This window comes from Narcine bancroftii, chromosome 3, assembly GCF_036971445.1.
Source record: "Narcine bancroftii isolate sNarBan1 chromosome 3, sNarBan1.hap1, whole genome shotgun sequence".
Classification (NCBI taxonomy): Eukaryota; Metazoa; Chordata; class Chondrichthyes; order Torpediniformes; family Narcinidae; genus Narcine; species Narcine bancroftii.
The window spans coordinates 51,596,868-51,621,452 of record NC_091471.1 but is presented as its reverse complement, the minus strand read 5'-3'; the positions used below and the strand labels follow the sequence as shown (position 1 = coordinate 51,621,452).

The 24,585-nt window shown below is 39.9% G+C and overlaps 1 protein-coding gene across 4 annotated transcripts in view; it reads right to left on the bottom strand.

Moving 5' to 3' along the window:
- Window positions 1-24,585, bottom strand: part of rai14 (retinoic acid induced 14) — a 255,675-nt gene that overhangs the window by 72,155 nt on the left and 158,935 nt on the right. For all 4 annotated transcript variants that reach the window (XM_069924041.1, XM_069924042.1, XM_069924044.1 and 1 more), the window contains 2 exons: window positions 17,735-17,922; window positions 1,847-1,875 (listed from right to left, as the gene is read on the bottom strand). In XM_069924041.1, the coding sequence (XP_069780142.1) occupies window positions 1,847-1,875; window positions 17,735-17,922 (217 nt within the window). The remainder of the gene's footprint in view (window positions 1-1,846; window positions 1,876-17,734; window positions 17,923-24,585) is intronic.

Genomic DNA, 24,585 nt, shown 5'->3' with positions numbered 1-24,585 from the left:
GTTGTTTCTAAAGTACGTGTGTTGTCAAAGTGTGTGCATGGGCACAATATCATTAATAAGTCTGCAGACTTCACAAATATTAGAATTATAGGTAGCGAAGAAGGTTGCCTGAGGATACAGTGTTACATTGATTATCTGGAAAGTTGGGTGGAATAGGAGCAGATGGAATTTAAACAGGTGAGTTAATGCATTTTAGGAAGTAAAATTCTGATGGAACATATGGAGTAATGGGAAGGAATCTGACACTGATGTACTGAGCAACCTTGGGATTCAAATCCATAGTTCCCTCAAAAATAGTGAACATGTGGATAGGGCAATTAAAAAACATTTGAAATGCTTGCTTTTATACCCAAGGCATTGAATATAGAATTCAGATGGCATGTTGCAATTGTACAAATCATGTTAGACTGAATTTGAAATATTGTGTACAATTTTGGTGGAAACTTAGTGGAAGAATGGGGTAGCGATATTCCCGCCCTGGGAGAAAGGTGCTGGCTATCTATCTTATCTCTGCCTCTCAGAATCTTGTAGACCTCTATTAAATCAACTCTCATCCTTCTGCACTCCCAACGACAAAAGCTCAAGGTCTGGTAACTTTACCGTACAAGATATACTTTCCAATCCTGGCAACATCCTGGTAAATCTCTTTAGCACCCTCTGCATAGCTTCCACATCTTTCCTAATAATGAAGTGATCAGAATTGAACACAATATTCTAAGTGTGGTCTCACCAGAGATTTGCAGAGCTGCAACTCAATCCCCCTATTAATGAAGCCCAGCATCCCGTAGGGCTTCTTAACTATCCTATCAACCTGCACAGAAATCTTGAAAGATGTATAGATTTGGATCCCAAGGTCCCTCTGTTCTTCCACATTGTTAAGTATCTGACCATTAACCCTGTACTCAGCCTTCAGGTTTGATCTTCCAAAATGCATCACCTCACACTTACCCAGATTGAATTCCATCTGCCACTTTTCCACCCAACTATGTATCCTGCCTATATCTAGCTGTATCCTACAATAACCTTCAACATTATCCACAACTCCTCCAACCTCTGAATCATCTGCAAACTTACTGACCCATCTCTCCATTTCTTTAGGAACTCCAGTAGTCACTGACCTCCAGGCAGAATACTTTCCATCCACTACTACTTTCTGCTTTTTACAGGCAAGCCAATTCTAAATCCGCACAGCCAAGGTTCCATGCATCCTGTGCCGCAGAACTTTCTGAACGAGTCTCTCATGTCAAATCCCTTACTGAAATCCATATGCACCATGCCTATCTCCATCATTTTAATTTGTTACCTCCTCAAAAACTCAATTCAGCTCAACGCGTAATTAGGTTTTATTTCCAGTACACAAAAATTGCTGGAGAAACTTAGCAGGTTACACAACATCCACAGGAAGTAAAAGACAGTTAAAGTTACAAGCCTGAACCCTAAGTCTAGAAAGGTTTGAATTATTTGTTTTGTTACTCCCAGGAGACCAAAAGACAATGTGGATCAGAATCATGCACAGAAAAAAATCATATTTAACTTTGAATAGAAATGGTTTAATCAATTGGATTTTTAGCAAAATGTGCAAAGCTTAATTCACTGCAAGAATTAGTTTGAAAATTAATTTATAGCCTTGATCAACACCAAATTAAAGAACTGAGTACCAGAATTATTATTTTAAACAGCCCACGACACAAGTATTAAAATGTTAAAAATTCAGAATTATGATTAGAATAAAAATGGCACAAAAGATCACTTATAAAGGAATAAATCTTGAAACAATACAGTTTTGCGATTGTTATTGTCACTTTTAAACAAGCTTTTGTGTTAGATCAGACATTAAAAGTTTTACCTGTTTGGATATTTGTGCAGATTTCATATCTGGTTTAAAAAAGACAAGAAAAAATAAAATGAATGCATTGTAACCAAATCCAATACAATCAAAGCAAGTTAGTAATTATTTTTCCAGTCCATAAATGATGATTTTAAGTCATCTGAGCAACTATAGATTTAATTCTTACCTTAGTTTTGAATGATGATCATTTCCAGTTAACCCTGTATGACCCATTGTTACTCTATACGTGTCATACTAGACTCTTGTGTTGCCATGGAAATAAACTGATTTATATTTCAAGCACTATTTGTTCCACTGTCCACCTACCAGGTTGACCAAATTATGTGTTAAAAGCACACACAGACAACATACAGCTTCTTACCTTGTAGATCTCTGCTGATCAACAGGCAGTTAAAACCTGCATGGGGCTAGACCAGTGGTTTTCAAACATTTTCTTTCCACTCACATACCGCCTTAAGTAATCCTTTACTAATCACAGAGCACCTATTGCATAGGGATTGCTTAAAGTGGAATGTGAGTGGAAAGAAAAAGTTTGAAAACCACAGGACTAGATGGTCGGGAAGACTGTTCTCCCTGCTCCCCACTCCTCCTGGGGTCTGCACCAGCCACAACACTGCCGCTACAACAGCTGCAGTAGTGCTGTCATCTTTTCAGGTTCTTCCGCCGAGTAAGTGACCAAGCGAGAATTCAAACGAGAGCAGCCAATCACTACAATCTCCACCTATTCCACACAATCTCCATTGTTGGGTCCGAGGTAAACTTGGTTTTTCTGTGCAGGCAAGTGGAGTACTTGCAGGAATGCTGCAGGGTCCTTTCTAAATGTGCCGATTCAAGTCTGACTTTTCTGGGGAGAGGGGTGGTGGAGTGGTAATTTCTAACATTCTCTGCCCTAGTGGTGGGGGAAGGGCCGGGAGGGGGGTGGGGGGGAGTGGAAATCTCTCGTATTTTCCACCTCAGAGGAGGCAAATCATTGGTATTTTTTGTCTCAGAGGGTGGCAAACCTCTGGTATTCATTGCCTCTGAGGATGGTGAGGACAGATTATTAGGTACCAATGACATAGAGAAAGATAAATTTTTGAAAGACTGTGGGATTGATGGTTATGGGGAACTGGCAAGACGAGGAGGTGAGGCCAGTATTGATTAGTCGTGATCAAATCAAATGACAGGGTAGTCTTGAGGGACCTGGCAGCCTACTCCTGCTCCTATTTTCATGTGTTCTTGTATCACAAGCTATCTAAATGGGAATGCAATAAAGGTTTGCACATCAACATCGACTGTTGTGCCTAACACATCAGAGAAACTGTAGTGAATAAGTTTAATTTTAAGTTCTTTTGCATGACAACTACTGAAGTTGCATTTATTTCTTATGGTTCTGATGCTGTGAAATCTTTCCTGGAGTACAAATTAAAGGGATTTTTCTGGTTTGAAGTCTTTGAACAATATCACAGGGTGCAATGAAGATATACAAATCAAGTTCAAAATATGATTTCATCTTTGCAATCGTGCAAGATTAAACCTACCTTGGGATATTAATTCATTAGGTTTTAAATTGAAACAATGTCTCTTTCAACAAATATGATGCAAATCTGTAGTATAAATGAAGAGACAAAATATGGTGCTATGCATTATTTTTTGATAAGTAAGAATTACCATCGACCAAAAACAGTAGATCGAGAAAAATAATTAAAAGGACAAAGTGATCAAAAGGAAATAATGGTCTACAGTGCCCTCCATAATGTTTGGGACAGAGATTTTGTTTCCTTTATTTGCCTGTGCTCTACAGTTTTAAATTTGTAATCAAACACTTCACATGTGATTAAAGAACACATTCCAGGTATTATTTAAGGTTATTTAGATATATTTTGGTTTGACCATGTAGAAATTGCAGCATTTTTTATACATACACGCAGTCCCCTCATTTCAGGGCATTATAATATTTAGGACATAGCAATAGTATGTATATTAAAGTATCATATATGCTGTCGTAGAGGACGACCTAGGAATTTCCACCTAAAATGTTGGTTTTGAGCAATACCCTTTGTATAAGGTGACCCAATTCTGGCACTAACCACCGACCAATGGATGCTGTTAAAAGCAAATCACAATATTTTAATAACAAATTACTATGTAAAAGTTCCAAATTTAATTGGAACTTTTAAACTAAACTACTGTGGGCTCTTGTGACAGGCCATCCAAAGCCTGTACAGAGCTGTACATGGACCCTGAGGAGGATTGCTGAGACTGAGGTCATGTGTGAGATTGCTTTGAAGATGGCAGGAAGATATCAGCAATGTTGAAACTTGCCATCAAGGGCTGGATTATGGATACAACGTCTTTTTAAGGTGAAATTTTTAAGTTTTAGGGATCATCCAATACAAAAGCATATTCAGTATGGTAGTCACGTTTAATACTTTGCTGCACATCCCTTACATGCAATGACTGTTTGAAGTCTGTGATTCATACATATCACCAGCTGTTGAGTTCTTTTTCTGATGATGGTCTACCAGGCCTCTATTGCAGTCATCTTCAGCTCCTGCTTGTTTTGAGGGCCTGTCCCCTTAGGTTTTCTTTTCAGCACAGGGAAGGAATGCTCAATTGGATTTAGATCAGGTGACTGACTTGGCCATTCAAGAATTTTCCAGGTTTAAGCATTGAAAAACTCCTTTGTTGCTTAGCAGTATTTTCTGTAACATGAAGCGCCATCCAATAATTTTGGAGGCATTTGATTGAACTTGAGTAGATATTTCCGTACACCTCAAAATTCATTTTGCTACTGCCACCTGCAGTTACCTCATCAATGAAGACAAATGTGCCAGTACCTGTGGCAGCCATGCATAGCCAGGCCATGACATCCCCACCTCCATGTTTCACAGATGAGGTAGGATGCTTTGGATCTTGGCCAGTTCCTTTGCATCTCCATTCTTTATTCTTGCCATCACTCTGATACAGGTTAACCTTGATCTCATCTTTCCACAGGACCTTTTTCCAGAATTCTGCAGGCTCTTTTAAATACTTCTTGGCAAACTGCAATTTGGCCATCCTGCTTCTGTGGCTAATTAATGGTTTGCATCTTGCAGTATAGCCTCTATTTCCGTTCATGAAGTCTTCAATGGGCAGTAGTCATTGACACATCCACACCTGCCTACTGATGAATGTTTCTGATCGGTCAGACTGATGTTTGGGGATTTTTTTTCTCTTCATTATGATGAGAATTCTTCTGTCATCGGCAGTGGAGGCCTTCCTTGGCCTACTCGTCCCTTTGTAATTACTGAGCTCACCAGTATATGCTCTCTTCTTAGTGATGTTCCAAACAGTTGATTTTGGTAATCCTAAGGTTTGGGCGATACCTCTTACTGTTTTATTCTTGTTTATCAGCCTTGCAATGGCTTCTTTGATTTTGTTTGGCACAACTCTGGTCCTGATGTTGAAAAATGGCAACAACACACTCCAAAGGTGATCAGAAGTTTAGAAGCAAGCTTAACTCTCTGAAATCTGAAGCAATTAAACATACGAGAGTAATCACAAACCTCCCGTGAAACCAAATGTCCCAAACATTACGGTGCCCTGAAATGAGGGGTCTATGTATAAAAAGTGCTGTTGTTTTTACATAGTCAAACCAAAATGTATACAAATACCTTTGAATAAAATCTGGAATGTCCACTTTAATCACATGTGAATTGATTGATTACAAATTTAAAAAAAGTACAAGAGTGTTTTTGTCCCAAACATTATGGAGGGCACTGCAAATCAATAGGTCAAAAAATAAACATGTTTCTATTCAGCAATAGATGCTAAATGGATGTCTGATCAAACAAATGTGGTCAGTGATTTTGTGTTAAATTCCTAAGTATAGTTTTCTTTTTCATCATTGAGCTATTTGTATTATTGCAGTCAGCACAATTACAACAGTTTGTTCAATATCTCCATCCACCCCATCCTGACAATGGCACTCATTCATTTCTGATCATTCTGCTAAATATCATGACGAACTTAGCATTCAATTCACTCACAGACTTGGGTTAATCTTCCTTTCCATTTATACTTTAATGCCTCTACCCAAAAAAAGGAAAAGGAAACAAATGAAGAAAATGCTTTTGCTGAAGGTCTATCAGCAAGCAGTATCTCTGCCCTAACTATTTCAATAATCTTCACTGCATCAAATGTCAGGAATGAGAAAGTTTGTGTATAATGACACAGCTCCAGCCTTGTCACCTCAGATAGCAAAGCAGTCCATCCATTTGCCTGTAGCAAGGTCCACAAAACATTCAGTCTATGACAGGCAAGTGGAAGTAGCCGTCACCCCACAGACATACTAGACAATAGTCATGGCCAAAAAGGAAGATCTAACCATCTCGCCGGACAGTTAATGAAATTACCATTGCCAGATAACCACCATCCACCATATTAGGATCACAATAGCAGATTTGAAGATTATTTTACCTGTGCACCATCAGCAAGATGATGTTCTATTTTCTATTTGACAGACAAGTACAACCAGCAAGTTAATACCATCCATCGTAGATGCTTGTTTAATAATCAAGGTTCAAGGTTCCTTCGTAATGTAATAATACTTAAAAATGTAATATGCATGATGTACTTCTTTTGTCTACCGTAGGCAAACAAAGAGTCACAATGAGCATTACCCTGTGCCCCTAACAATAGGAGAAAAAGAGAGACACTGAACGTTCATGAATTCATCTCCAGCACTCCTGCAGCCACACAGACTCCATTTCTAACCATTGGTAACCAGAGGTTCAGGTCCACATAATCTGGAAGCCTTGAGCACTCGAGGCCCTTCAGGAGCCCTTCTTGCCCCAAGTACTCTCTCAAGTCCTGGTTCCATAAGCTAATCTCCAGCAGCCCACAGTCGGTGTGGATACTTCAAGCACACGTCGTCAGCAGCTCTCAGCCTGTGTGAACCGTTCGACCACAAGTTTGCCAAAAGCCCGCATCCCGTGAGGGTTCTGCAGCCGCTGAGCCCCTCACTGGTCCACTGCCATGGTTGCCTTCTCTGAAAGTGCTTCTCCTTCTCCACAGGGGATGTTCTTTCTATTTCTAGTGCCCTGCTCTGGTCTGCTGCTCCCTTAGAGTCTGCAACCATTTGAAGTAGGCTGCCCAAAACTGGCACCAGTGTCTTGGGCAAACTCCTCCATGGTTGAAGGATTTTAAACAAACTCTGGCAGGTACATTAACAGGCCATTTAAAATCTGTATGGAGCTGTTGGCTTCAGGTCTAGGTAGTAGGTCCCTGCTGAGCTGTGCTGCGTCTTATGCCCCTTGCGCTCCTGAGCCTGCACCAGCTCTATCATTATTGTAGCTCTGGCAGCACCATTGTTTGTTTAATAATAATAATAATCACCTCATCCTCTGCCTTTCTCCATGATCACAAGATTATTCCTGTAGTGCTCATTGGAAACAACTTACCAGGGTCTTCCAAACCCATGATCTCCACCATTCACAAGTACAGGTATGTCCAGAACATTATCACCCATCAGGGCCTCTCTGTGGCGCACATTACACAGAAGTATCATCCCTATATTGAACCTTTTTCTAGGTAATGGTTCGTCATCTCCTCAAAGATCATTAGGATTGCCCACCTAAGATCTATGCTTTGGAACTGAATTGGCGAATTTTTAGAGGAAGGGAGTTTTAGATTGAGAACAAATTATTAAGCCAGGCAGAGAGCATGAAAGGGGATATGAACATTTTCTAAGGGATGGGAATGGCAGGGAATAGACAACAGAACAAAGAGGAAAAGAGCAGAATTTAATCTCTCCATGGACAAAATAAGAACTTTGATTATTTAATATTTGTGGCACCAAAGAAGACATTGTGGGGAAAGAAGATGAAGAAATTAAACAATGGCAATTTTAGATCCCAGAGATGCAGGTGGAGATGGGGACTTTTGACCAATGTTCTGAAGAAATTACAACAAAGGATTTTGTGCTTGGTAAACTGGGGAACCATCATGGTATGGTGGAAACTAAGTGATCTGATCTCTTTATTGTGAGATCAAACACTTAGGCATAATAATTAGTGATGGTGGACAACAAAATAATAAACAAGGGCTTCATAAACATTCCCATCCTCAAAAATGAGGCCAATGACAGTGATTTAAAAAAAACAAAGGGCAGTGTTTGTAATCTTCAGCCCAGTGTTGAGCAGATGACCATTCTTGGATCCTCTTGTCCACTTTAATTTCCTTCATAACCTCACAAAACATCATAGTGGTCCAAATACAGTGGAGATTGCTTATCCTAATCACTTCTTGGCTGTATTGTTAAATCCCACACTCCATAAATGTTCATACTCTTATGTTTTTGTCAGGAAACTCAGCTAGGCCTGCCTCAAAAAATGTTATGGCCACTAGGCTAGATCAAAGTCTGGGCATCTGTGGCAAGTAGCTCTGCAAAGTCTTTCCAGCATTTGCAAGACACAGTGGACTGCTCTCTACTTGCTCTATCACTGCAAGTGGAAAAATAATTATGAAGCTCAATACCATCAAGGCCAAAACAATCAGACAAATCAGCAATCCATCCCCATCTTACACCACCATCTGCATATCAAGTCTGTTACCTATAGGATCCATAGTTTACAGAGCAAGTCATCAAATCTTCATGTCATCTCCAGCAGCATGTATTATGTCTAATTACTAGTCAGATAAGGAAACAGACTGGGGTGTGGCCATGTTATTGAGCTGAGTAGGTGTTTTGAAAGAGCTCTCCACAAAAAAGTATTAAAAAGACAGTTTAAAAGCTCAAAAACCAGAATTTTATTGTCAAAAATGGATAAAGTAAGTATTAAATGACCGACCGAGAACAAAAACTGAAATGACAGCTCAGCCAGGAACATCGAATGAAAGCCTGATGAGGAGTGAACCAGCAGGGGTCTTGGGACCAGCTGAAGCCAGCAGAGCTGGAGAGTTGGCCCTCCACCCTGAACATGTTGGAAACTTAATGCAGTTATTTTACAAATATGGAATCAGCGATGAGAGATACATCAGAGAAGGTAATGGAAATTTAAAAAGTTGTGGAAGACATAAGTGAATGAATGACTCATTCAGAGGCTGAGCTGGACAAAACAAGACAGGATAAAGCAAAATTGGGACCCAGAAAAGAAAGGACTTGATGGACAAGATTGACCATTTGGAAAAATTTAGCAGACGTAACAATGTAAGAATTATTGGACTGAGAGAAGGATTAGAGGGTGAGTTTCTTTGAAACAAGAATCCCACAAATGCTGGAACAAAATAAGTTCAATGCAAAGCTGCGAAGTGAAAGTGCACACTGGAACCTCCAACCCACAAGAACTGGCGAATAGTGACCACAACCAGTCCATTCCTGGTAAGACTTTTTAAGTTACTGGGAAAGAGATGGAATCGTGGGAGCAGCATATGAATATCCAAAAAATAATAATGGCCCATTAGTGGTGGACATTGCAAAAGTAATGTTTTTCCAGGACTTCAGCCTTGCCTTGGTCAAACAAAGAAAGGAATTTGATGAGGTGGAGAGACAACTGAAATCTAAAAACTTTAAATATTTAATGATATATCCAGCAATGCGAAGGGTGGATGTCTCAGAAGGTAATAGACGAATTTTCAAGAATAAAGAAGTGGAAGGATTTTAAAGAAAGTTATGAAAAGATTAAAGTTGGCAGCTGAAAGGACTTAAAAGACCATTTCAAAACAGGACTAACTGAAAGATTTATCTTTTTATTTATACTAATAGTACTGAGCTGTCTTGTTTTCACTGTTAAAAGAAACAAAACATGCTCTGAAAAGACTAAGGTGGTAAGGAAAGCAGCAAGGTGGGAACTCCGATTTGTGGGGGTTGGGGAAGAGCGATTTTAAAAGATGGCGCCAAAGGGAGGGTTTCTTCTTTGGAAGAACCCGCAGGCATTTTTTGCGGGCTTCCGGGTACTATTGTCAATGTCACTGTCAGAAGTAGGGATGTTTCTGTATTTCTTAAAGGGGAAATGTATGTGTTGGAAATGTCTTTTAATAGGGAAATGTTACGACAGTATTTAGAAAATTGGGAAGATAGTGCTATACAATATTTGTGTGAAAAATAGTAGAGATAAAACACTATTATTAGTGTTTTATTATTAGTTTATTAGTCTTAATATTAATAGGAGAAATGGAAGGGTGAAGAGGAAGAGGGTCTTGGCATTCTTAAAGAAGTTAAAAATGGATATAATCTTTTCCCAGGAAACACATCTTACCAAATTGGAACATTATAAATTAAAAAGAGGATGGGTGGGACAAATAATATTGTCTTCCTTTAGTTCAAAGTCAAGAGGGTGGCTATTCTAATAAATAAAAATTCACCAGTGTTAATAGAAGATGCCTCGATTGATCAAGCCAGAAGGTATGTAATGGCACTCCGTAAAATTTATGGAGAAGCATGGACATTTATGAATATTTATGCCCCAAATTACGACGATGAAACCTTTATGAAGAATATCTTTTTAAAAACAGCAGAGGGAAGACAAAATATATTGGTTGGAGGAGACTTCAATTTCTGTTTGGACCCAATCCTAGATAAATCAGCAATAACAAGGGAGAAAGCAGCAAAAACCACAATTTCATGTACAAAAGATCTTATTAATGTATGGAGGGAATTAAATCCCATAGAGACTACGCTTTTTACTCAAGGGTGCACCACTCACACACAAGGATTGACTTATTTTTAATGTCTGCCCAGTTAAAAAGTAGAGTGATTAAAAACAGAATATCTAGTCAGACCACTCACCATTAATATTAGGTATAGCAACAATGGAAAAGCAAGATAATGTATACAGATGGTGTCTCAATGCCACACTGCTTAAAAGAGTAGACTTCTGCAAATTTATAAAGAGACAGATAGAAATATTTTGTGAAATAAATCTGCCATCTACTAATCAGTTTTCTGATATGGGACAGCTTCTTTCTTTCTTTCTTTGGCTTGGCTTCGCGGACGAAGATTTATGGAGGGGTAATGTCCATGTCAACTGCAGGCTCGTTTGTGGCTGACAAGTTCGATGCGGGACAGGCAGACACGGTTGCAGCGGTTGCAAGGGAAAATTGGTTGGTTGGGGTTGGGTGTTGGGTTTTTCCTCCTTTGTCTTTTGTCAGTGAGGTGGGCTCTGCGGTCTTCTTCAAAGGAGGTTGCTGCACGCCGAACTGTGAGGCGCCAAGATGCACGGTTTGAGGCGATATCAGCCCACTGGCGGTGGTCAATGTGGCAGGCACCAAGAGATTTCTTTAGGTAGTCCTTGTACCTCTTCTTTGGTTCACCTCTGTCACGGTGGCCAGTGGAGAGCTCGGCATATAACACGATCTTGGGAAGGCGATGGTCCTCCATTCTGGAGACGTGACCTACCCAGCGCAGTTGGATCTTCAGCAGCGTGGATTCGATGCTGTCGGCCTCTGCTATCTCGAGTACTTCAATGTTAGGGATGAAGTCGCTCCAATGAATGTTGAGGATGGAGCGGAGACAATGCTGGTGGAAGCGTTCTAGGAGCCGTAGGTGATGCCGGTAGAGGACCCATGATTCGGAGCCGAACACACTTAAAGCATATTTAAACGGACAAATTACATCCTATATGAAGAATCTTAAAAGGGATCATATGGCAGATGTAAACAGTTTGGAGGAGGATATTAAAGAATTAGAAAAAAAATCAAAGAACAGGACTACAAGAAGAATACAGATTACTGGAGAATAAAAAGCTAAGATATAATAAAATACAAACATATAGGACAAAAAAGCTATATTAAAAACTAAGCAATACTATGAGTTGGGTGAATGGGCACACAAAGTTTTAGCTTAGCAGATTAAAACAGAGGAGTCATCAAGAATGATAAATGCTATAAAAACAGAAACAGACACTCAAGTATATCTTCTTTTCTTTTCTTCTTTGGCTTGGCTTCGCAGACGAAGATTTATGGAGGGGGTAAATGTCCACGTCAGCTGCAGGCTCGTTTGTGGCTGACAAGTCCGATGCGGGACAGGCAGACACGGTTGCAGCGGTTGCAGGGGAAAATTGGTTGGTTGGGGTTGGGTGTTGGGTTTTTCCTCCTTTGCCTTTTGTCAGTGAGGTGGGCTCTGCGGTCTTCTTCAAAGGAGGTTGCTGCCCGCCAAACTGTGAGGCGCCAAGATGCACGGTTTGAGGCGATATCAGCCCACTGGCGGTGGTCAATGTGGCAGGCACCAAGAGATTTCTTTAGGCAGTCCTTGTACCTTTTCTTTGGTGCACCTCTGTCACGGTGGCCAGTGGAGAGCTCGCCATATAACACGATCTTGGGAAGGCGATGGTCCTCCATTCTGGAGACGTGACCCACCCAGCGCAGCTGGATCTTCAGCAGCGTGGACTTGATGCTGTCGACCTCTGCCATCTCGAGTACTTCGACGTTAGGGATGAAAGCGCTCCAATGAATGTTGAGGATGGAGCGGAGACAACGCTGGTGGAAGCGTTAAAGACCTCAAGTATATAAGCAAAAAGAAATTAACGACACTTTTAAACAATATTACACAAAACCATACAAATCAGAATTACTAGTAGATGAGAACAAAATGGAAGAATTTTTGCTAAATGTTGAATTTCCAAGGCTGGAAGAGAGCGAAAGGATAGAATTAGATATTCCCTTCACAAGGGAAGAAATAGAAAAGGCCCTGGGCACCCTGCAGGCTAATAAATCACCAATAGAGGATGGATTTCCACCCAAGTTTTATAGACAATTCAAAGAATTATTAATGCCTCTTTTAATGGATATCCTGGACCAAGCCATTCTCAACCATGATTATTAGTGTTACCAAAAAATAGTGACCCACAAAAAAACAATTGTCATACAGACCAATATCCCTGTTAAATGCTGATTATAAGATACAAGTGAAAGCATTAGCTAATAGTTTAGGACAATTCTTGCCAAAATTGATACATACAGACAGAGTAGGATTTGTTAAAGGAAGGCATTTCTCAAATAGTCTCGGAAGATTATTTAATATAATACACATGCCTAAATGTGAATAAAATCCAAGTATTACAGTCTCCTTAGATGCAAAAAATGCATTCAACTGTTTGGAATGGCCCTTTTTATTTAAAACCCTGCAAAAATTTGGTATAGGCAGAACATTATACCATAAATCACAAGCTAAAATAATAACAAATAATCAGATGTTGGCGGTGTTCTCCTTGATTAGATTGAGTAGACAAGGATGCCCCCTATCCCCATCGCTTTTTATTTTAGTGATTGAACCACTGGCAGAGATAATAAGTAGGGATCCAGATATAAAGGGATTCAAAGTCAGACAAGAAGAACACAAAATCAATCCATTTGGCGATGATATGCTATTGTACTTATCAGAACCCGTTAAATCTTTTGGAAAAATTTAAAGTAACACGAGAAAAATGTGGAAGAACATCAGTCTACAAAATAAATATGGCTAAAAGTGAGATAATGTCATTTACACATTTTGAATATGAAAAATACCAAAAAGTAAGCAAATTTAAAGGGAAGATGGATGCAATAAAATATTGTGGAATAGCAACTGACAACAACTTGCAAAATCTGTACAAACTAAATTATCTTCCTCTTCTTGAGAAGATAGAAAGAGGCCGACAGAAATGGAGAGACTTTCCGATTACTTTGGTGGGAAGGGTTAACTGCTTCAAAATGAAAGTGATGCCAAGACTGCAATACCTTTTTCAATCATTGTCTATTCCGTTACCTTAGAAACTTTTTTTTTAAACAACTAAATAACTACATTACATAGTTCCTATGTATAATAAGGGACCAAGAATTTCAATGGAAAAACTGACATGCCTGTGAGGACTTAGACTTCCAAATTTCAAAAAAAAAAATTACCTAGCTGCACATGCTAGATTTCTTGCAGCCTTCTTCACTGAAGACAACCCCCCCCCCCCCCCCAAACCCCCAACCCCCTTCTTGGGTTCAAATTGGAATGTACTCAATAGAGGAAGGGGAAGCAAAAGATTTTATCTATAAATGGAGTTTCAAATCACTAAAGAATAAGACTGATAACTGAATGTGGCAAGAAATTAATGAATGTATAGGAAAAAAAGGAGTGATAAAATAAGAGCACCATTGTTAAAATGTGTTATTCTCTATGAACATGGGCAATAGAATATTAAATTTGTGGTATGACAAAGATATATTAAGGGCTGTTACACGGACAGAATCTTATGTCCTTTGAACAATTAAAACACAAATATGGAATGTCCAATGGGACCTTCAATTTTCTCCAGCTTAGATAATTTTTCAGAGAAAGATGGGGACCAACAATGACCCCAACTAAATTAGTGAAAATGAACAAACAGTTTTGATGGGGAATACATCCAAATTTATAACAAAAATGTTACAACAAAAGAGCGAAAGTGCAAAACTAGGGTTGCCGAGGTCAAGGGAAAGATGGGAGTCGGATTTGGGTGTAGTGATTTCCAAAAGAAGCTGGTCAGATTGGTGTAAGGACAGCATGATGTCAATTATAAATGCTAGATATGGGCTGGTTCAGTATATATTATTTTTAAAATGCCAATTATTTCTTACCTCACCAAAGTTACACAGAACAAAAGCCGAAATTTCAGAGATGTGTTTCAGATGTGGGACTGAGACAGAAACTTTTTCACATGACACATGGTCTTGTGTGAAAGTGAGGCCATTTCAGCAAGAAATTGCAGAAAAATTAACCAAGATAACAAGAGTGGAATCACGGGTGACCTGGAGCTGTATCTATTAGGTAATTTCATGGAAATAACCACAAATAGATCTAATATCAAATTTCATTTATAAAAATGGCACTGGTGGTAGTGAAAAAATGCATCACGATCACTTGGAAGTCTGATTCCCCTCTACTTATAGCATTTTAGACTGATTTATTTATTTTAAAATATAATTTATAGCAATATTTGCACCCGTAATGCTGCCACCAGACAACAAATTCCATGACATGTTCATGACAATAAATTCTGATTCTGATCTGACCCACTTTTGTCACAAACTAAAAAAGATGGCTAATCACAATTGCAAGGCCGATCTAAACAGCAAAGACCATTATCTGAGAATGTACTTAAAAATAATTTATAAATGGATACAACTACCTTTTCTCTGTTGATGGGGACAATATTATTTTCTATGGATGTTTACAACCACACAAAAAAGCTAATATACAAACTCTCATCACCAGATGGCAGCAAAGCACAAATTTAATTTCAATAATTAATTCCTTTACAAATTTTAAAATACAAAAGTTTCTAATTTAAAAGTAAGGGACTTCTGTTATCAAAATTTGGATGTTGTTACAATAAAGTTAGAATTGTATGCAACTCACCTTTAAAAGATGATTAGAAGCAATTTTGGCCCATGAGTTCATGCTGCCCAATTTACACCCCATTAAACCTCCACTCCTGGTACGTTTTGAATGGTGGAGGAAACCAGAACCCCAGGAGAAAACCCACAGACACACGGAGAATGTACAAACTCCTTACAGACAGCGTGGGATTCAAACCCTGGTCCCCATCATGGGTTGTGTGAAAAGGCGTTGTGCTAATTATGGAGTTCATGAATGGCAAGGCTTAAAACACCCCAATTATAGCTCAGAATTCAATGGAAAAACAACACCTGTTACTTGTTGCAAAAATTTACTAATAGAAATCCAAAAAGGTTCAACTGTTAAACAAGACCGAGTAGAATGAAGGAAAGTTCCAATTTCTTCACCATATCTAAAATATTGATCTGATCTATCCAATTTCCATCCGTTCAATCTTTGAGGAGCAAGCTATAATTGATGTAAAAAAAATTATACTGAAATAATCTATATCTTATATTAATTGTATTAGCCATTGCATCCTTACACAAGTTTTCCCAAATCTGCTGATCTATTGATATATTTAAATCATTTTTCCATCGTTCCTTAGACGTAAACTCACCTAATTTAGGCATTTTTTCCTGTAATTTCAAATATACCAATGAAATAAATTTCTTAACAATTCCATCAGTAACCAATCAGTACAATTTATTAATACTATTCCTGGTCCTAATTTATCTCTCAAATAGGCTCTCAATCGAAAATAACAAAAAAAAGAGTATTACACGGAATATCATATTTAGTTCTCAATTGATCAAATGACATCAATCCACCACTCTCATAGCAATCCCCTATTTTTGATGGGAAATTTTGAGAATATAATTCCTAAATTATATTTATCAGATTCCCAATTGAAATTTGTTAAATTAGCCCTGGTGATAGCAAGGAAGTGTATTGCTATTACTTGGAAGTCAGATGTTTCTTTAATATTAGGAATGTGGCAAACAGAAATTCAAAGCTGTATTCCACGAAAGAGAGAAAAAAAAATCACATAATTTGAGAGGCAAATATCCTTTTTTTTTTGCAGATTTAGAGCTTGTATGCTCAAACATTAGGATTGAAATTATGAATAATTCCTTTGATTCCTTCGGTTCCATGAAGTTTTCCCTCAATAAATTATGGGTATTTTTGTGAAAATGTTTTTTGATCTTCGGGTGTTTCCAAAAGCAATCCAACTTAATCCAACTCATTATATATATATATATATATATTTTTTTTTCTTTAGTATTTTTAGTCCCCCCCCCCCCCCCCCACCCACCCACATTCTTGTAGTTTTAGTTTAGATTTTTGGGCTGATGGAGGGTGGTTTCGAGGGGTAGGGAGTTGGGAGGGTGTTAGCTTGTTTTTTTTTCTTCTCCTTTTCTCTCTATATTAACACGTATCTAATTAATTTTATAACATTGTGATATATGAAAACTGTATTTTTGCATGTGTTTATTATAAATATGCAATCCTTTATCCAGAACTCTTGGGAGACATTGTGTTCCGAATTTCAGATTTTTCCAGATTTCGGAAAGCCCACCTGCTGCCGTATCCACCCCCTTCCAGTTGCTCTGCCGTCTCCCCCAAACACCCCCCTCGCCTGCCCGACTTGCTTTGCTGGTCTCCCGCCCGCTCGACTCGCGCTGTCGGTCTCCCCCTCTCACCTGCCCGACTCGAGCTGCCGGTCTCCCACCCTCACCTGCCCGACTCGCGCTGCCGGTCTCCCCCCTTCCCAACTCACGTTGCTGATCTCCCGCCTCGCCCGCCCAACTCGTAGATCTCTTGCCCGCCCGACTCGCACTGCCGGTCTCTCGCCTGCCCAAGTCGCGCTGCCGGTCTCTCGCCTGCCCTTCTCGCACCGCCAGTCTCTCGCCTGCCCTTCTCGCACCGCCAGTCTCTCGCCTGCCCAACTCGTGCCATCGGTCTCTCCCTGCTGGTCTCTCCTCTGCTCGACTTGCGCTGCCGCCTCTCTCCCCACTTGCTGGATTTTGGAGCTTTCCGGATTTTAGATGTCTGGATAAAGGATCATGTACCTGTAAAATATTTTTAAAAACGCCCCAATTTTTGAGCTCAGCCCCAACTTCATATGGTGGCCTCAGATCTTTTCGTCAGTATCAGAAACTGAGGAGTGGCATGGGGAAAGGGGAGTCCTAATGCCTTGTGACCTGAAGCAAGAATAGGTGGCTGTGGCAGTTGTTAGTAACTTATAAACCTGTCATTTTTGGGATCTCATTGCATGCAAATCCAGTCCATGTTTGCTTTCAGTACAGTAGTAACTACAGAAGTGCTTCATAGGCTGTAAATTATTTGTGAAATCTAGAACATAATAAAGTGGCTAGACATATACAGATGTGTGTTTTCCTTCAAAAATCTGCTCAACTTACACTCACAATAAGAATTTTTTAATGACAGGCAATTATGTTAAGTGCAGGAAGCTGGATATCCAAATTGGTGCTTCATATTTCTCGAAAATTGATCTGCAACTGAATAGCTTTAAACTAATTTCAAAGACTTCCTCAATTATAAACAGATAGGGCACGTACCAGGATCCTCAGAGACCTTTTTAAGTGTAGCTTGCAGAAACTTTAGGATAGCAGCATTTCCTGAGAGCTTGCAGTAATGAAGTGCATCATGACCCAATGCATCCACCAACTTCAAGCTGGCACCCTTCTTGACGAAGATTTCGGCAGCGTTTCCACTGCCGTGCTCACAGGCCAACATTACAGCAGTCCTAAGGGGGTAAGAGGAACAAAACGTGATTCACTCAAATCTCTTGCATATATTCAACATGATTCCTGTACATTACACAGTTGTTACTGAAACAGGGAAGTGAAATGATGCAAGTGCAGACAAGGTAAATCTGGATGTAATTAAACACTGATTCCATTCCCCAGTTTTGAAAGCCTCAAAAATAAATCATTGCAGACACTAGAAGCATAAATAACTGAAAATCCATTAAAAAGCAGTTCCTCCTGCTCTTTCCACACTAGAAAAAGATGATGTTCTTCCAGTCATTTATAACTAAATTTCTCTTTCCCCTTCACTATTTGGCTATTATTACAGCACTCCCCATCTATACTTGTTTGTCTATTTATTGATTTGTTATAATTTCAATGCCTGCTGTAGGAGTTGGGTTTCCTGAATAGTATGCAAAACTAATCTTCTTATTGTTTTTCAGTAAATGTAACAAAAACAATTCAACATTTAGCTTTAGCTGGATGGCTGCAGTAAAATTCAGCTACATAGTCAAATCAGTACTGTCTGATGAGGATTGTTGATATACATTTGTTTTGAGTCTGAATACTAACAGTACAAATCATGGCTGAAATATGCAAACACACAGTGGAAGTAATCTGAAGTAAATGGCATCTGTATCACATTCTCTTTCTTTGGCTTGGCTTGGCGGACGAAGATTTATGAAGGGGTAATGTCCACGTCAGCTGCAGGCTCGTTTGTGGCTGATAAGTCCAATGCGGGACAGGCAGACACGGTTGCAGCGGTTGCAAGGGAAAATTGGTTGGTTGGGGTTGGGTGTTCGGTTTTTCCTCCTTTGTCTTTTGTCAGTGAGGTGGGCTCTGTGGTCTTCTTCAAAGGAGGTTGCTGCCCGCCAAATTGTGAGGAACCAAGATGCACGGTTTGAGGCGATATCAGCCCACCGGCGGTGGTCAATCTGGCAGGCACCAAGAGATTTCTTTAAGCAGTCCTTGTACCTCTTCTTTGGTGCACCTCTGTCAAGGTGGCCAGTGGAGAGCTCGCCATATAACACGATCTTGGGAAGGTGATGGTCCTCCATTCTGGAGATGTGACCTACCCAGCACAGTTGGATCTTCAGCAGCGTGGATTCGATGCTGTCGGCCTCTGCCATCTCGAGTACTTCGATGTTAGGGATGAAGTCGCTCCAGTGAATGTTGAGGATGGAGCGGAGATAACGCTGGTGGAAGCATTCTAGGAGCCATAGGTGATGCCGGTAGAGGACCCATGATTCAGAGCCGAACAGGAGTGTGGGTATGACAACGGCTCTGTATACGCAAATAGCGCCTTTGGAAGACTACACAAAAGAATCTGGAAAAACAACCAACTGTATCACATAAACAGCTGCTAAAGGACCCTAACTGCAGTTTCATTGGTACATTCAGCTACAGTGCAATTGAAACACATTTCAAGGACAGTGGCTGAGAAATAGGTTTACCTTTCTAGCACTGTACGTGTCAAATTTCTCCTCCCTCTCCCCCACTTCAACTTTCCAGCTTATCCTAGAATGAAACACAAAATGGTCCTTTTCCAGATTTAGAACCCTCCAGAAATGTACCAGAAATTTCCTGGAATGAGACACCCTTGGAAGCTGACACAACTTTAGGGGTTATTCCATTTGGAGCACCACTAAGAGATCTAGACCAATTTGGTTTGAGTTCAAAGTTTGTTAATCAATTCTGGGGTGACAAAATCTTTCCAACACAACACTGGATGAGTATTTCTACTCCCATTCCATCTTGTATCCTTCTGGTCTTGTGTGTGAACAACATCAGTGCACTGCTGCAACACCAAAATTTTGGCCAAGCTGAGGAACAGCTTCTTCCCACGAGCAGTGAGAATGCTGAATGACAAAAGAATGCTCACAGTGACTATCCGAGACTCTCATATTCATGAAACAACATTTATTTGTACAGATCTATTGTTTGTATGTGAATTAGGTCTGGTTGGGTGTCTGCGAGTTTTACACCAAGGACCAGAGAACACTGTTTCATCAAGTTGTAAACTTGATTGGATGTGAATTATTTGATTACGGATTTAAAACTGGAGCACAGTGGCAAATAAAGGAAATTGTTGTCTCAAACATTATAAAGAAACTAGACTAAAATAGGGAGAGATTTTAGAAGGCAGGGGTCCTAGGAGTCCCAGTGCAGGATTCCCTCAATGTTAACTTGCAGGTTGAGTCAGTAGTAAGGAAGGCAAATGCAAATTCATTTTGAGAGGACAAGAATATAAAGATAAAGATGTAATGCTGAGGATTTTCAAGGCATTGGTCAGACCACATTTGGATTATTGCATATCTACCATATCGAAGGAAGGATGGGCTGGTGTTAAGAGAGGGCCCAGATGATATTTATGAGAATGATCCCAGGGATGAGAGGGTTAATAATTGAGCAGCGTTTGATGGCTCTGGGCCTTAGATTGCTATAGTATGAAAGAACAAAGGAAAGTCTCATTGAAACATATCAAAAAATTAAAGGGCTGGATAGAATGGACATGAAGAAAATGTGATAGTTGTGGGAAAGTCTAGGACCAGCAAGTACAGTTTCAGAATAAAATGACTTCCCTTTAGGATAGAGATGAGGTTTCTTCAGCCAGAGGGTGGTGAATATGTGGAATTTGTTGCAGATGGATGGAGAGACCAGGTCACTGGATATGATTAAAGCAGAAGTTGATAGATTCTAGTTTTGTCAAGGCTTGAAAGGCTATAGGGAGAAGGCAGGAGAATGTGATTGAAAAGAGAAATATATCAGCCATGATTTAAATGACAGAGCTGAATGGCCAAATACTGAGGGGCTGAATGGCCAAATTCTGCTCCTGAGTCTTATAGGAGAGAGGCAGAGAGGGAAAGAAAAGTGGGGGTGGTGCAGGGAAGACAAAGAGAATTGATAAAAAAAACATGAGTGATACCAGGTCAAGGATAATGCCCAGCAGGTCAGACTGTACCAATGAAAAGATGAACACTGCACTGACCCAATATCAGTGGATCACTTGCAGTAGAAAATTAGTGACTTGAACAGACAGAAGTTTGGGTGTTGTCCTCAACCTTGCCTTGGGCTTTCATTCTTATTGTTCAGGAAGCTACAGACAGATTGGTTCATTGCAGGAGGTGAGATGGGGAATTAAAATGCAAAGTAACAGGCAAAGGACAGAGAAGGCAGGTGCTCTGTTAAAACAGTCACTTGGTCTTCATTTGGCTTCCTCAAAGTGCTCTGTCTACAATGTTATCATCAACTACAGTACACAAGATGCTAATAAATCACTACTTCACCTGGATAGACTGGTTCTCTGGATATTGAGAAAGGAATTGGTGAGAGGGTGAGTGTTTCATCTCTTGTTGCTTGGAAAATTGTTAGAGGCTCTGGTGACAGAAGGGATCAGGGAATTTGAAAGAGAATAGCTCAAATTATGAAAAAGAAAGAGGTGGGGGATTGTGTTTGGTGGGATCCTGCTGAAGCTGGAATAAATTGTGAAGATTCAATGGTAGAAGCTGTTTAGGTGGAAAATAAGGACCAGTAGAATCTTATCCTTACTTTATCCAACAGGAAAATGAATGAGAGCAAAATTATGGGAAAAAGAGATATAGGGAATATATATGATTTTGGGAAGACAATTTAGAAGCAACCATTTCAACTCTTTCAAATCATTCATACAGTGATGGTCTGTCCTCAGTTCCATCCATTATTAGGGGTGAGGCCTTAAACCTAATGGCATGAACATAATTTATTCTACATTTAGGTAATGCCCACACATCGGATTTCACTCTTTCCTAGTCTTATTTACCAAATTCTATGCCTTTAGAATTTTCTAATTTCCTTCTCTAATTCTTCTTTCCAGCCTCTCCCCCCATCATTCTCTCCACCTCTCACACCTTCTATACTCTACTACCTCTGGGCTCGTCATCCAGGCTCCAGAAGTTACTTTGTATATTTATTTTAGATTGGTATGTATATATGCAGTCTGTGTCCACAGTGTACTACATGTGTGCACTATGGTCTGGAGATGTGCTATTTCCTGACGGTTGTTTGTGTACATGTCCAATCAGATGACAGTAAAGTTGAACTTGGACTTGACTATGGTAGGTCGAGATGCATTGAATGGAAGTTCTTGTGCCTCTTGAGTAGATAAAATTGGGAGACTACAGGCTAAAAGGAGTGGAGCAAAGAACTGGATAAATTAGTTCTGTGACTATCAGGGTGTTGTAATGCTGCCTTTGCAATAAGAATGATGGAAAACTGCAGGTTTATGCAAAAGATAATGACAATATTTTTACAGCAGAAGCAATGATAAAAATCTAGCTGTTATCATTGGTTTTGGTGCCTTCCTTTATAGTTTTGAATCTAGTGCTGGCTCTGATATTCCTGTTTCTCTTCCCCAACAGGAGTTGCTGAGAGATGTTGTGCAGGGTGGAAGGGGTCCTCAATGGTTTTGCATGCCTTCTTCAGACAATGATCCCAGTAGATCACATCAATGGTGGGGGGGGGGGGGGGGGGGTGAGGGAGACTCCAGTGATCCTCTCTGCCATTCTTATCAACCTATGGATTTACCTCCGAGCCATTTCTCTGCAGCAACTGTACCACACTGAGATACAGACGGCCAGGACGGTCTTGATAAAACTCCTATAGAAGGCTGACATAATGGTGAAGTGTGATTAAAGTGCACATTCCAAATTCAAGGTTATTTGTATACATTTTGGTTTGACATTTTAGAAATTACAGCACTTTTTATATTTTGTCCCCTCATTTCAGGGGACCATATTATTTGGGACATAGCAATGGTATATATATTAAAGCAGTCATGTTTCGTACTTTGTTTCATATCCCTCGTACGCAATGACCGCTTGAAGTTTGTGATTCACAGACCACCAGGTATTGCATATCTTTTCTGATTATGCTCTGCCAGGCCTCTGCTGCAGCCATCTTTAGTTCCTGTTTGTTTCAGGGGCTTGTCCCCTTAAGATTTCTCTTCAACATATGGAAAGCATTCTTAATTGGATTTAGATTGGGTGACTGACTTGGCCATTCAAGAATTTTCCAGTTTTTAGCTTTAAAATCTCCTTTGTTGATTGAGCAGTATATTAGGGATCATTGTTTTGCTGAAGGATGAAGCACAATCCAATGAGATTGGAGGCATTTGCTAGAAATTGAGTAGGTAAGATTTTTCTATATACCTCCAGTACACTCGTACCTTTGGCAGCTATATATGCCCAGGCCATGGCAGCCCCACCACCACAATTCACAGATGAGGTTGTACGCTTTGAATCTTGGGGAGTTACTTTATGCCTGCACACTTTTCTCTTGCCATCACTCTGATAATTTTGGTCTCATCTGTCCACAAGACCTTTTTCCATAATTCTGCAAGCTCTTGAATGCTTCTTGGCAAACTGTAATCTGGCCATCCTGTTTCTGTGGCTAACTAGTGGCTTGCATCTTGCAGTGTCGCCTCTGTATTCCTGTTCATGAAGTTGTCTGTAGACAGTAGTCATTGACACGTCCGCATCTGCCTCCTGAAGAATGTTTCTGATCCATCGGACAGGCGCTTGGGGATTTCTCTTCATTATGACGAGAATTCTTTTGTCATCAGTGGGGAGGGGTTTCTTGGCCTATCAGTTCTTTGGCAATTACTGAGCTCACCAGTTTGCTCTTTCTTCTTAATGATGTTCCAAACAATTGACTTTAGTAATCCTAAGGTTTGGGTGATATCCCTCACTGCTTTAGTCTTGTTTTTCAGCTTCATAATGGCTTCTTTGACCTTCTTTGGTACAACTCCGGTGTTCCTGTTGAAAAATGGCAACTACAGACTCCCAAGGTGATCAAAAACTTGTAAGCAAGCCTAGCTCTCTGAAACCTGCACCAATGAAGTAATTAAATATACCAAAGTACTCAAACACCTGTGAAGCCAAATGTCCCAAGCATTATAGTGCCCTGAAATGGGGGAACTATGTATACAAAATAATGTCATTTCTACATAGTCAAACCAAAACGTATACAAATAACCTTGAATAAAAATGGAAATGTTCATTTTAATGACATTTGAATTGTTTGGTTCAAAATAAAGGAAGAGTGTATTTGTTCCAAATATTATGGAGAACACTGCACATAAACTTCCTGATGCTCTCATGCATCTGCCACTTTGCAATTATCCTAACCTCTCCAGACACCCTACTTCCTTCCTCAATGCTACCCACCCATTCTCCTTTCTTCATATTATTTGAAATCTTGGCTACAAAGCCAAGATTCCATGAATCCAAATCATTCACATACAGCATAAAAAATAGCAGACCCAACACCAACCCCTGCAGATCACTACTGGTCACTAACAGCCAGCCCAACCCCTGCAAAACACCAGTAGTCACTGGCAGCCAGCCAGAAAAGGCCACCTTTATTCCCACTTTTTGCCTTCTACCAGTCAGCTGATCTTTTATTCTCACCAGCACCTTTCTCATAACACTATGGGCTACTATGTCGTTTAGCAGCCTCATGTATGGCACCTTGTCAAATGCCTTCTGAAAATCCAAATGAACAACTCTTTGTCTGCCCTACTTGTTACTCCTCAAGTAACTCCAACAGATTAGTCAGGCAAGATCTCCCTTGAAGGAATCCATGCTAATTTCAGTCTATTTTATCTTGAACTTTCAAGTACT